The sequence below is a fragment of the Peromyscus maniculatus genome, chromosome 18, assembly GCF_049852395.1.
Source record: "Peromyscus maniculatus bairdii isolate BWxNUB_F1_BW_parent chromosome 18, HU_Pman_BW_mat_3.1, whole genome shotgun sequence".
NCBI classification, from domain to species: domain Eukaryota; kingdom Metazoa; phylum Chordata; class Mammalia; order Rodentia; family Cricetidae; genus Peromyscus; species Peromyscus maniculatus.
This window is the reverse complement of record NC_134869.1, coordinates 12,810,895-12,825,676: the sequence shown is the minus strand read 5'-3', so window position 1 is coordinate 12,825,676 and position 14,782 is coordinate 12,810,895. Positions and strand designations below refer to the sequence as shown.

Genomic DNA, 14,782 nt, shown 5'->3' with positions numbered 1-14,782 from the left:
GGTGGATTTTAATAAACTCCCTAGGTGACTGACGCAAGCTACAATTTAAGATTCATTAGTCTGGAAGCTTCTGAGCTGTGTCCCGAAGACAATAAAAACCAAACAAAGCCTGACCTCCCAGCGCAGGGCCTGTTCCCTGGGCTGCAACCCTGCTCCGTCACCAGGGACACAGAGTCTGGGACAAAGTGGGACTGTTTACCTTGGAACTGTGGATCAGTTCCAAACTAAGTTCCTCCTGCACTTTCAAAATTGTAGCTCATCCAAGGACATTAGAGCAAAGACTTGTTATTTTCTACAGAAAGGTGGTCCAGGATTGGGAAGGAAAGACAGATTAGTGATTGAGAAATGAAAAGGACTCAAGCTGAGAGGATCTTCTGGTCCACCACCAAGGACCACAAGACAGTGTCAGGTGAGCCTTTGCCTAAGACTACGCCATAATCCAGGTTTAAGTGGTGATGAAAGGAAAGAGAAAAGGCTTTGGAAATAGAAACCGAACAAAACTCAGCCCTGCCATTTTCTGGCAACTTAGTGAACTGCTAGGAGCATTAGTCCTGCAGTTAACATGCATTTTTAATGCGGACAAGATTATATGAAATGTTATGCATAAAGTACTATACACATATACACACAACTATATATATATATAGGCCTATATATACATATATATAGGCCTATATATATATAGGCATATATGTGTGTATATATACGTAAATTGTGACTTGGGAAATTCACAAGTTCCTAATATTGGAACTGGCAATAACCATTGATCATTAAAATAACTAGTTCTTATTTCAAAGAAAGGCATTGATGGGGCCAGCAGGGTAGCTCTGTAGGCAAGGGCACTTGCTGCTAAGCCCAGAACCCACATGGCAGAGAGAGCTGAGTCACACAAGTTGTCATGAGTCGTGGCAGGTACACACACACAACAACAACAACAACAACAACAAAGATAATAAACAAATAAATAAATAACAACAAAAGTAAAAACAAAAACAGACAGGCAACTGGTATTTCTGCAACCAGCTTCCGTTAGTGGTGACGTTTGGAACATGCATCTGTCCCCTTTCTCTCCCAGTGACCCAGCATCTCTTCCCCCTCTTGTAGTAAAGCACACCTTTCAGCCTGTGGCATTTTAGAAAGAGGACTCTCAATGTTTCCTACCCTCACTGGTGGGAGTGTGGTCAGGGCTATCCAATCACAGTCTCTTTATTTTGACGCCAGTGATTGGCTGACAAACCGGCCCGTGTCTATTCAGGTCTATTGAGACCCAATCACAGAACTCTGGCTGACTTTGCAGGCAAGAGTGAGGACTTCTGTTTGAGTTGGGACATCACGTGGAATCTGTCTCTGAGAAGATGAGGTCAAGCCTGTAACAAGAACAGTCCTAAGGGAATGAGCCAGAAAGATGGAATGAAACCCTGAGTTCTGAACCTGCTTTTAGGCCCGGGGTTACTAGACTCCATGGGAATGGTGAGATTAATTCTGGGGACAGGTAAAGTTAAAGCCTGCCTTTGTCACCCATTAGTTATTTAACTTCTTTCAGCTTCTGTTTCTTCTTCTGAAAAAAATGAGTAGTGTGTGTGTGTGTGTGTGTGTGTGTGTGTGTGTGTGTGCATGTGTACATGTGTGTGTATGCGTGTGCGTGTGCGTGTGCGTGTGCGTGTGCGTGTGCGTGTGTGTGTGTGTGTGTGTGTGTGTGTGTGAAATTTAGCAAAACACCAAATACTCAGCGAAGAGATGATAATCAACCTGACTGTGAGAAGTGTTCTTGCCTATACTGACTTAGTGGGACAAAGGTGAGGACAGAGAAAGGTCACCATGTTCCCTTATTTCTGCTAAACAGAAGGCAGGGTCCAAATGGACCTTAATCTGACTAAAGCCACCTAAGTCTGGATCCTTCCACTCCCAGGAGTCACTCAGAAACGGTGATGTTTTGAATGTCTCTCCATCCAGAGGTAGATTTGTTTTCACCCCATAAAGCCCCGGCATTTCCTTATGTCCCACCAAAGCTGTTAAGGTGATGTCCCAGTACCTCAGTCTCCGGGACAGCTCTGGAGTTTATTTTTATGCATGTCTTTGCCTATTCCCTTAACTCAGAAACCACTGTTCTCAAAACACCAAGTTTCCCAAGTTACAATTTACATAGTCCCTGAGGACCCCAAACAGCAAAGTCATTATGTTCCCAAACATCACATTTGATATGGCCATTTCCTATTGGATAAAATGACAGAATTCTGAACAGGAAAAAAAAATCTCATCTGATAGTTCCCTGACATGGCTGGGCCAACAAGACCAGTAGAGCATGGGCGTGTGACTAGTCCAAAGGCTCCAGGGCTCCTTAGTTCACTGGAGCAGTCAGCTTTCTTCTTCTTGGTCTAATGTGGAGAGGACCAGAGGCTGTTCCATTCAGGATGGAAGCCTCTCCAATCATTCCAGACACAATGGATACTGAGTGAGCCAAGCTTGGGAGAGAGCTAGGCTATGGCAGTGGGTACTTCTGTTTGATCTAGAGGCAATTTTTTAAAAATGTGTCATTAAGAAATGTACACATACACACATACACATATACACATACACAAATATACACACACATACTAACACAACACACACACACACACACACACACACACACACACACACACACAAGCAAAGCAGGGTGTTCTGGGATGACAGTTTCCAACTTAGAGCAAGGGTTAGGAGTGTGTTCTTCTCTCAGTGGTCCGACAGGGAGACTTACTGGCGGTAGCTGTAGGCAATGTCAGCAAACTGCTTTCGTCTTGCCCGGTACACAGGATCTTTGAAGCCCTAGGAGAGAGAAGACACTTGATGACTCAGGTCTGCAGAGGGAGAGGCCTGGCACTGTTGTGGAATAGCCTTTTTGTGTTGCTCTCTCGTTGATTTAATAAAGGGCTAATGGCCAATAGCTATGCAGGAAGCAGTTAGGCAGGGCTTGTGGAGAGGGAGAGAGCACAGGGATGAAGAAGTGCCAAGTCACCAGGGTTTGGAGAGAGGCAAGATGAACCTGCCAGGCTGAAAAAACCACCACCACGTGGTAGAACATAGATAAGAAATCTGGGTTAATTTAAGTCATAAGAACTAGTTAGTAACAAGCCTAAGCTATCGGCCAAGCATCTATAATTAATAATAAGTCTCCATGACCTTTATTGGGGAGCTGGTGGTCCTGACAAAAAACTCCACCTACATGGCACCTCTATCACCAATCTGAGTGGAAGCTTTTTAGCTATGATGGTAAATGTCTCTTTTCCTTGATGATGCTCTAACACACGGTGTCAGTTAAACATAGAGGGTTTTTTTCCCATTGTTGTGAGTGACACACACTCAGCCACACCTTCAATGTAGTGAAATCTTCCCCACCCTGAGATTCCAGTCTCTACAGTTTTATACTCTGTTCTTAAAGAAATGTCACCTACACCATTCCTAGTTTCTAAACTAACCGGATTAAGCCAAGTTAGAGGTATGTATTGAAGGCATTAAATAATCATTCAATTTCTGGCAAGTGGTATGTATTTGGTAATGCTTCCTCATGTACACCTCTCTCTCTCTCTCTGTCTCTCTCTCTCTGTCTGTCTCTCTCTGTCTCTCTCCGTCTCTCTCTGTCTCTCTCTCTCTCTGTGTTGAAATATATATATTTGGGGGTGGGAGCATGCTGAATCTAAAGGTCAATATTGGGTGTCAATCCTCAGGAAAGTTTCACCTTGTTTTATGAGATAGGTATGTGACATCATGCCCAGCTCTTCACATGGATGCTGGGGACTGAACTTGGGTCATCGTACCTGTACATCTGTTCTTTGCTGGATGAGCTATCTCCACGGTCTCCTTTTAATAAAAGAGCCACTAAGGAAATTAATATGGAGGCTCCTCCTCATTTCTTGGTAAACAAATGGGTATGTACTTACTGCTATGACAATTTTATGCTTTGCATTTTATTTTCTTGAAATAAAATATTTCTGGATAGCTCAAACTAGCATCAACTCTCCTGCCTCAGCCTCTCAAGCGCTGGGATTACAGGCCTATGCCACCATGCCCTGCTGGAATTTTTTAAAATGTCATTTACCAGGTGTCTACAGCTGTGACAGCTTTTGCCATAAAGCAGTCAGGCAGATCAGTATGGGTATTCTCCCAGAATCAACAAGAGACTTGGGGGAGTGGATCCATGATGGGGAGGCCAGGCTTTGGATCACTCAGCTCTCTGTTCTTTTCACTACACTTCAGTCATCGTGAACCTTTCTGACCTGGCAGGCGTTCCACAGGCTGAGCAAGCTACCCCAGACAGAAGGATGCTGATGACTTCTCTGAGACTGACTGGCAGGCAGTCTTCCCAGGCTTGTCAAGCAGCACATTTTTTAAATGAGAAGAGGCCAAGTGTGTCTCTGAGTGTTTAGGGTGGAGTGGGGGCACATCAGGAGCTGAAAGTGTCCCCCATGATGAGAAGGGTGCTTCACAGAAAAGTTCACTATGGTCTGAAATTTGCTGAAACGAGAAACTGGTCCATCACCATAGAACTTGCCTTTGTTCCCTGCAGACATTTCCCAACAAGCTCTCCCAGAAATCACTTTAATTTGCAATTATCTGTCTCCAAACCATGGGCTGAATGACTTGAAAACTCAGGCTGTGTCACAGGCAGTGTTTAAAGATGCTTTTGAAGAATGTTGATAGCCCCTGGTTTCCAAACGTTGCCTCCGTTTTCTTTGCTTGACTGGTTTGTTGGGTTTTATTTGTTTTTTATATCAGCATCAACCAACAGTTTCAAACAAAATGTAAGGCAATTTATATAAGGTAACTTAACCTGAGAACCTGGAGCATGGGAGCATAGAAAGAATTCCTGATGTAAAAAAGAAGGAGCAAGAGAGATGGGGAGAGAGAGGGGGGAGGGAGGGAAAGAGAGGGAAGGGAGGGAGGGAAGGAGAGAAACACTAGAGGAAAGATGGGGATGGGAGATTTCCAGTTTGTTTACCAGGATGGATTTTAAGGAATAAAAACCCCAAATGCAACACAATTAATAAAGTAAAATTACCATGTAGTTTTTCCACACCCAAATCCCAGTGAAGGGAAGTACTGCTCGGTTTAAAGATTCTATGGCACAGTTGTTACAAAGCACAAGCTGCTGTTTTCCCTAAAACACTGGCTGGATTGAAATCATTAATTCCAAATAGGGGGACTGCAGAGATGGCTCGGCATCCTCACTCAGTTAAGAAGAGTTCTTGTGGCTCTTCCAGGAAACTCAGGCTTGATTTCCAACACTCACATAAAGTGGCTCACAACCACATGTAAATCCAACTCCAGGGGCTACGACATCCTCTACTGGGCTCCATGGGCATTTGCACACAGGTGCCATACACACACATACACACACACACACACACACACACACACACACACACACACACACACACACACCTATACATGAATAAAAATAAAATGAATCTTAAAAACAAAACAAGTAGGGACCTGGGGAGTTTATGGTAGTTACTGTCAGTTTTTGGTTCAGGTTGGCTTATATCATCATCCTGCCCCAGGATCCTGTGTACTGGGATTATATGTGTGTACCATGACACCAAGCTTTAGGAACCTAAGAACTTGCAGTCAACATAGGGTTCATTTATGCTGAGGAAAGAAGAAGAAAACTGGACCCTGTGATTTAATTTACAAGCATCACCAGCACACCATTGGGGGAACATCTCTACTAGACTAAACAATAAACATTTACTTATCCATATCTTCCTACCTGAGCTCAAAATATCAACTCAAATTTAACAATTGTCATCTTGACTAGTCTGTCTTAACAGACGGTAGTATGCATCTCTCTCTAGCCTTTCAAAATATAAGAGGAAGGTTTTCACACCACCAGGCACTTTGGAGAATGTCTAGCTCTGCTTTGATATCAGGAGGGTAGAAAGTGAAACCCCATTAGACCATTGGCTGAAGGGCCCTGGAGTGTAAAATAAAATAATAGAATAAAAAATGAAACACAGCATTTTCACTGAGCTTTTCCAACTGGCAAGATTTGGGATTTTGGGAAGTTGAGATTTGGGATCAGAAGCAGAAATGGAAGGATTTCCAGTTCACACCTCCTCCAGGAAAGGAATGAGCACATCTAATTCTCACCCCTACTCAGCTACTCTTCACCATTAATGTGCCTTGTCTAGGTCCTTTATGGATTTCCCACCTGTGAAAATAAAAGCTCTATGCAAAATTACGTATCTAGTAGACAGTTCCCATGTTGAGGGGAATATATAAGTGTAATGATGGAAGAGATTCACCTACCTCGAACAAATGCTCCTTGGAGGTGGTGGAGACAGCGGTTATCCAGCAATGTTAGGTACATTTTTGAAGTTTTCTGCTGCAAGGATGTAGTGTGTGTGTGTGTGTGTGTGTGTGTGTGTGTGTGTGTGTGTGTGTGTGTGTGTGTAATAAGGAGGAAACAAAATAATACTCTAAATCCATTTCAAATCACTTTAGGGTAGCTGCAGGAGATCCAGTCAGTACGTGAACAAACATGTGTAGCGTGTTCTAGAGTTGTCACTTGGGGACATCTCCTACTATGCTCATTTCCGGTCCCGTATCTCTAAAACATTCATTATCAACCTACAAAGCACTCCCACCAAACAGATCTCAGAGGCTTTGTCTCAAAAGGTTTTTCTGGTTGGATCTGCAACCTTGAAGCTTATCCTTCTAGGGACTTGGCTTTCCATCTCTTGGGTTGCCAGGTGACCACACAGTCCCTGCATCCATCCCCATGAAACGCATTCTGTGTTACGCTGTAATTGGTGGTGACTGATCAGCCTGTCTCAATTTAGATTAATAGCAGCAATTTCGCCAACACTGCAAGTCGTTTATTTATAATCACCCTGCCTCAATTAAGCTAATAGCAGTGATTTAGGTTGCCCTGCGTGTAACCATGTTTTGACAGGAAAACATATTGTCAGTGAGGAAGTGGTGAAGGGGGGAGGGTCGGAAGGAGGAGGGGGAAGTCTAAAAGAAGTTATGACGTCAGCAGAGTCCATATGCGATCCCTTTTCTCGGTCTCAGAAAATGTATTACCTAGGGGTATTGATGACATGCCTTCTGAGGCTTCTTCTAGACTGACATATCTAGTTCACCGTGTCTTCATGTCCCAGCTGGGGTTAAAGTTCACAAACATCACCTTCAGGACAGCAAGGAGATCCTTGCTGCACTCACTGGGGGCATGGCCTTGAAGTTCCCACGTAAGGAAAATGAGATCACTAATCACACCTGCTTCACTGAGTCACATGACAAGGTTAGGTCACATAAGCAGAGCATCATGTGAGCACAGAATAGGAACTCCACAGAACAGCACACCAGTGCAAAAAGGCAAAAACATGAAAGCCGGGGTGGGGGTGGGTACCTGGCTCAGAACATAGGGAGGTACACTCTGGAATGGGACACTGAGTCTCTTCACACACCCTCGGGCCTTTTGAAGGCCCCTGAAGAGCCAGCCAGATGCTTCTGCAGCAGCATACGGTACTTGTTCCTCAAGCCTGACGACCCGAGTTTGGTACCTGGGACCCACAAGGTGTATGGAGAGAACAGATGCCCTCAAGTTGTCCTCGAGCCTCCACAGGAGTGCAAGGACACACATGCACTCATACACATACATCATACATGTACAAACATTCTATATTTCTCTATAATAATTACAAAATTTTTGAGATAGGGTCTCTCAACATAGACCCTATCTGTCTTAGAACTCACACTGTAGACCAGGCTGGCCTCAAACTCAGAGCTCTGCCTGCCTTTACCTTCCAAGTGCTGGGATTAAAGGGGCCCATCACCAAATCCCCCCCTTATATAAATTATCATTTAGAATGAAAGGTAACAGGCACTGAAACTTTGTAAAGATTGTGAAAAAGGACCACTTGAATTCTATTGGTGGGAACATAAAACGTTATAGAAAATGATGTGAGGTCCCTTGAACCATGAAAGACAGAACTCTCACGCTCGTCAGTAAACCCACAAGCATGCAGTCCTTCCTATGATAACAGAACGCCATGCTGTGGCCTGGCGAAGAGACGGGAGCATGGCTTTCGGGAGCTAGACGGGGGAGTGTAGCCTTGAGAGAGCAGCAGACGGTTGCCAGTGAGAACGGACAGTGACGGTGCTCTGAGGAAGAGCACCTCAGGCAAAGGGCACAGCATGGCCATCTTGGGGAACGGAAATCAAGCACATCGACCGGGACCCTGCCCACCAAGCTTGAGTTGCTACCTCAGGTTCCCTTGGCACCGCTCAGAGAAGTCGATGCTCTTCCTCTTCTGCTCTGTAGTTAGAGGGGCGTGTGGGCACTGGTGGATCGTCTTACCACTTCAGCTCCCTTTCCTACCTGGGTGGAACACAGCTCACAACTTCCTGAGCGCCCTCGCCTGACCATGAGGAGCCCAGCCTTCCGGGGTGCCGACTGGCACTAAAATGAACCATGTGCCAAGTGTTTAGCGTTGTGCCTAGGACACAGATGGTGACCAAGAAAGCTTAGCTGGTGATGCCAGCAGCTTGATAAATACTTGTGGAAAGGAAGAAGAGAGGGGGAGGAAGAGGAGAGAGAGAGAGAGAGAGAGAGAGAGAGAGAGAGAGAGAGAGAGAGAGAGAGAGAGAGAGAGAGAGAGAGAGAGAGGAGCAAGAGAGGAGAAAATAAGGCAAGAGGGGCAGAGTGAAGGACAGCTGGCCATCCTATTCCATTTCCTCACTTAGCTGAAGCTGAAGGCAGAGTGCCTTTAGCCCGGATTTCCAGAACAATCTTCCCTTTCCCTCGGTTCCCAGAGTGGCTGTTTGGGAGGCTCTGGAGTACTAGGTCAAACACAAATGCATCCTGCCAAGGGCAAGGGGTCAGGGGAGGAAGGGATCGTGCTGACTACAAGGGACACAGCAGAACAGAGGGTCCCTGAAGAAGAACAGCCCCTTCACTGCTAGCCTGGTGTCTTCACTGCTAGCCTGGTTCACACCTTGAGGCCAGGCCTGTGGGGGCTGTGGGGGCCGGTGGCTGCCGGCAAACACCCGCCGCCTTGCTCTATGCTTGGCCCCTGTTCCCGGCATCTGAGGGAAGACCAAAGGAACAGAGAGAGCCTGGCGCCTCCACTACAGGGGGACTGTGTACCTGATAAGTTGTGTTTTTATGATAAAATTCATGACACCGAGAGTCTGGGAAGCCAAAGCTGTGGCCTGGGTTGGCAAAGAGAAATGGATTCCAGAGAGGTTTTCGGGGCAGCTTTGGTTTCTGAGGGGACATGACAGTACAGGGAAGGACGTGTCCCTCTCTCTCTGGACTGGCCTCTCCCCTCCACCCAAATGATTAGGACTGAGGCCAATGGGAAGAACAGAGGGTCAAGGCAGGATGATGGGGCTGGGGGGAGAAGAGAAATTCTCATGTGTGCGTCGGACTTGCTTTCCTGGGGCGGGAAGAAATCTCCGGAGCTGTTTTGGCTTGCAGGGCCCACAGCTGAGAGGCACAGGTAGAGGTCTGTTAGAGGGGGCATTAGGGTATGGCCAGTGTGGCCTTTGCCTTCGCTGGGCCCCATGAAATGGACTGTGTCATATACAGAAAGACAAGAGAGAACCTGTCCCTCCAGAGCTGGCATTTTTAGTTTGATTTCATTTGATTTGAGCTAGTTTGGGTCTGGTCTAGTTTGGTTTAGTTTTAGAAACAGAGTCTCACTACATAGCCCAGACTGTCTTAGAATTCACGAGCCTCCTGCCCGAGGCTCACAAGTGCTCACCACGTCCGTGAAACACGGTATTTAAGGCTCAAATAGAATGCTTAAATACAATGTCTACCCTCAGCTTAAGATAATTTGCTATAACCTCACAACTAAGATTCAGGAGAGCTGTTCTAAGTCTATTTGAAGACGTCAGGCAGAGACCTTGACTTCAGTGTAACAATAGAGCTGGGCTTGTGGTTGGCCATGCCTGATGAGAACAGGACTAGGTTGACACACATATGCACACTCGTGTGGCTGTGCATGTAAGGGACCCCTCCCAGACATCAATACTATTTTAGAAAAGTATAAAGATAGTATTTTTTTTTCTTCTTTGAAGTGTAGAGGGTGGGATGAATTCCCCTTGTATCTATTCATAAAATGCTTTCTCTCTTTATTTTTTAATTGAAGGATAGGATAAAGAGAAAACTTGGTAACTATAGTTGCTGGAGTCTTCACTGTCTTCCTCATGCACTTCAAGTCTTCTCACAACGTTTACTACTTGGGTTGGAGTATGCGCCAGAAAGGCTGGCCTATGCCCCCCCCCCATTTGTTGGCGTGCAGGAGATTGGGTTTCTTGTCACCAGCCAAGCCTGTGTCTTCAACTACCCTGAGCACTGAGGTAAAGGTCCAAGGAGCTCAGGTTCGATCAACAAGGAACATTGGAGCAGGTACCTGGCACCACTGTGCCTGTCTATGAGATGGAAGCCTCAGCCTGCTTACAGGAAACTGCCTCTGGGAAGAGCAAGCCTCCCGTTGGTTATTAGACCCCACAAGGTTGTGTGGAGACTCTGGACAGGGCACAGACATGCCCCATCACCAGTCACACTAAAACTTTGTTAATATAAAATGCTTCCTGGTTAAAATGGTCAGAGAGTCTACTTCCTGACAGAGAGTGGAGAAAATAGAGTCATAATGACGCACTGCTCACCCCAAGAAGCAGCTAGACCACCTCTTTTCAACCCCAAGGACCACTGACCCCAGAGAAGAAGAAGGAATAAGAAGAACCCACCCAACACACACACACACACACACACACACACACACACACACACACACTGATCTAGTCCTCTAGTGAGAACCCATTTAAAAAGCTGGCTCTGCAGGGCACAGTGAAATCCACCACTCTGCGTGTCTCAACTCACTCTCTCCCTGTCATACCCGAAGCACCACCCACTCATCTCCATCCCGGAGGAACGCGCTCACAGCAGATGTGATCCTCTCAGCCAGATGCCTCTCCTCCCTCACCTGACCAGAGCCCTCTACACATCGGCTCCCTCACTGTCCGACCCTAGCTGTGCTGGATTTCAATGTCCATGAAATCTACAAAGACAGAAACAGAAGCTCACACCATTGTACAGGGAGAGCATTTCCTGGCCACTGGTTCACATTCACCCTGACAGCAACAACCACAGTCATGAGGACAATGAGATCCCGTGGTCTCGTTAATCTTTGCTTTCCCAGCCCGGGCAAAGGTAGGGACTCAGTGATCTTTTCTTGACCAAATAAACAAGCACATTGCTCCAAGCTGAAGATGTGAGAGGAAGGAGAAGGAAGAGAAGATGGAGAGAAGGTTGGAAGACTCTCCTCCCGGGCCCTGGACTCACGGGGTGGTCTGCATCCAGTTCTGCTCCGTAGCTGAGAATCTGGTTGGCGAATCTGTCCAGCTCTTGAATGGTCCTTGGGAACCAGGGCACTGCAACACAGAAAGCACAGGATCCTGAGCGCAGACTGTGGGACACGTGGCTAACGGCCTCCCCGATCCCCGATTGGTCACCATGATGGTGACAGAAGACAAGATTCTGCATAACCCCTAAACTGTTAAAGCTGAAAATTTAACCTGGCTGGTGGTGGCGCACACCTTTAATCCCAGCACTTGGGAGGCAGAAGCAGGCAGATCTCTAAGAGTTTAGGCTAGCCTGGTCTACAGAGCTAGTTCCAAGACAGCCAAGGCTCCATATAGAGACCCTGTCTCAAATAAATAAATTAATAAAATGAAAATTAAAAAATATTAAATTCCATTTTCTTGTAAAACTGATTTTAAAACACATCCGAAAGAGATCAGCAGCCTAAGCCTTGGTCTGGGCTGTTCTTCTTTGGAACTCTGTCTCTGAGAACAGGGATGAGAAAGTCTTAGCCTTGTCCTCTACAGAAGCCCAGCAAAGGACCCTTTCCCTGCCCACAGAACACAGGAGAAGTTAAGTTCTGCACTCTGGATGTTAGAGTTCACCCTTGGAACACGAAGTGAAGCCCACACCCCAGCTCCCAGTCTCATGCCTGAAGGTTTTCTTGAATTGTCTCAAACTCATCCCCTGCCTCCCATTTATAGTAGCTGTCACCAATGATTTTCTTCACCAGAAAACTATGTATAGCTCCCAAATATAAATCAGACAAAAATTAAACAGAGACAGATGAGCTTTTAGACCTCAGCTTCCCACCGTGTGGCTCCCTCCCAAGTGCCTTGGGCATCCCTATGAAACCTTCTGATCTCAAAGCCAGGTACAGGCCGTGTGAAGGCAACAGTCAGGTAGCTTGTCGCTCAGTTTCTGTAATAGCGTCCCGGGGGAGGACAAGATGCCTGAATTTTGTGTCTGCAATAATGGTGTCTTTCCTGGAGAGGGACCGGAAGGGTAGATGATACCACCCAAATCCTTGTGGCTTATAAAAAAGAGACATAAGGGGTCCAAGTGTTCCATGTATGGATGGAGACTAGGAAAACATGAACTGTGAGTTCCCTGAGGGCAGGAGCCGTGAGTATTGCGTGGCTGAGGAGAGGAAGGAAGGAAGTTATATCACTTTAGCAACAGTGAGCACCATTCGCAGCCTTACTCTGGCCTGGTTTCTGATTCTGAAGTCTTCCTCAAATAAGGAAGGCATTACAGCCTCTGTTATACACGTGAAAAGCCGGGTATTTTTAAAAATCTGAAATAATTGGTTTAAGATCACACGGGGACTAAGACAGTGCCTGACCGATGAGAGCCAATAGATAGGGCAGGGTCCACGCAGGGAGCCAAGGCAGTGGTTGGTACCCACAAAGGGAGGCTGAATGTTTTCTGAGGCCTTACTATGTGATGGGTGCTGGGTTTAGCATTTGGGGTGGACTGTGTTCTTTAGTCCGAGGTTTCCATGAGGAGAGAATGAAGGAGGCAATAATGGGGTACCGCGCAGGGTAAGGTTCTGCTGCCTGCCCGCTCAAGTAGGGTGAGAAAGAACACTCCTGCCATCTAGTGGTCAATCTCAGGAAATGCCCTCTGTAGATCTAAGCAAGCGCCTAAAGACAAGGTTTTCCCCCAAAACTATGAGACAAGGACTTACACCAACTTGCGCTCATAACATGAAGTCAGAGCCTAGTCTCTGTGGATCCAGCAATGCAGACCAGCCCTTGCTGTGGCTCTAAATACTCTTTGGTATCTCTGTGTAACAGGCACAGAGGTGCCCACAGTTTTTGTGACTGTAAAGCGCTCTGGCTTTGAAGAGCAGGTGTTTCAAGTGTTTGCAGCCTTGGCTGAGGAACTTATCCCCAAATCATCCCTTTGTTCCTGGCTAGTATCTGGGATAACGCAATATGACACAATTTTAGATTTTCATGGGTCTCAGGAGTTCAGGTTTAACACAGACGATATACATACACACGTGCACAGGCACACAGACACACACATGCCTTCACATACATGCTCATGAACAAACCCTATGCACACATACACACATGCACACCCTGTTGGTGAATGATGGGGTCAGGATTCTCATCCAGCTGCCTCCATGCTCATTCTTGGATCTTGACCTCAACCATCTGTCAAGTAAGGGTCGGTGCCATGGCCACCGGACGGAGAGCGCTGGTTCTGGAGCCTGACTGGCTCTTTAGTTCCTCACACTGGGGTTCCCATGGCTTTAAAGCATGGGTCCCTTGTCCACACTTCCCTTTGGGGGGGGGGGGGTGACAGCAGAAGCAGTCTTAGCTTGTGTGCTGATAACACTTACAGGACAGGTACCACCCCAGGTCCTTACCTAAAGCTGCCTCCTCCAGGCCTCACCATGACACCATGAGGTAGGCAGCATTTTTTCCCATGTTACAGATGGCGGGCAGCACTCGGGGGCAGGGGGAAAGTCTAGAAAGGTGGCTCCTGGTGGCAGGCTGCTGAGTCTTGGGAGCCTCTACACAGCAACACGCTCTTCCTACCCACCCTGGGTAGAGGGCATGAGGTCCCTGTGCTCACCGACAAGCACCAGGGAAAGCAGAAATGTGAAGAAGCGCCCAGGCTTGTCTCTTTAGTGGAAGGGAGTGTACCTTTTTGTCCACCCAGAAGGCTGGGAGTGGATTCTGTTAATAGCCTGGTGACCTGTGCTAGCTGTAGGGCTAGGCTGCACCTGAACCCCCAGACTATTCTGCTTATCCCAGATCCTTCCTTCCTAGACTTTTAGCTTGAGCGTTGTTTCTCACTCAATAGAACCCATCCTAAGGGAAGATGTCACGCATATTTTATAGCGTAGTGACCTCTAGGATGTGGTCTCTGTATGACCGAGACCATGTCTGGTCCTCCCCTGGGTCCTTGCGCTGACTTAAGCTTTATAGTACACATGGCATTGACATAATTGCTACCAGGAAACCTTTTTTTTCTAAAATTGTACTGTACTTAAATGCCTATGAAATAAACTGACCGGTATCAGGCTCTAGAAAGTTAGAACCCACATCAACTAACTAAGCTGGGTTTTAGCCGGATTCCCTTCTTGCCTCACTCAGATCATTTCTCTGCTGGCTGCAGCGTTTACAGGAACTGACCCCCACAGGACTGTCCCCAGTGTTTTCCTGGCATAATGAAATTCTGATGTCAGCCCCGGCATCTGTTTCCTAGTCAGCCTCAGCAGTGCTGAGGAAAGATCAGGTCTCCCGTGAGACCTCACCTGTCTCTTCAAGTGTTGCCACCAAAGGGCCTCTCTGAATGGCCCTTTGTGGGCAATGAGACCTGTCTCTCTTCCCTGTCCGTGGAGCACCATTAACCGCCCCGTCTCCTTGGTTCCGGCCACCGCTTGTTGCGTATTGCTCATTTATCTCTTGCCTG

The 14,782-nt window shown here is 46.8% G+C and overlaps 1 protein-coding gene across 1 annotated transcript in view; it reads right to left on the bottom strand.

Moving 5' to 3' along the window:
• Positions 1-14,782, bottom strand: part of Pah (phenylalanine hydroxylase) — a 59,107-nt gene that overhangs the window by 14,336 nt on the left and 29,989 nt on the right. Inside the window, exons 4-5 of the mRNA XM_006979859.4 lie at positions 11,333-11,421; positions 2,738-2,805 (exon numbers count right to left, since the gene is read on the bottom strand). Coding sequence (XP_006979921.1) covers positions 2,738-2,805; positions 11,333-11,421 — 157 coding nt within the window. The remainder of the gene's footprint in view (positions 1-2,737; positions 2,806-11,332; positions 11,422-14,782) is intronic.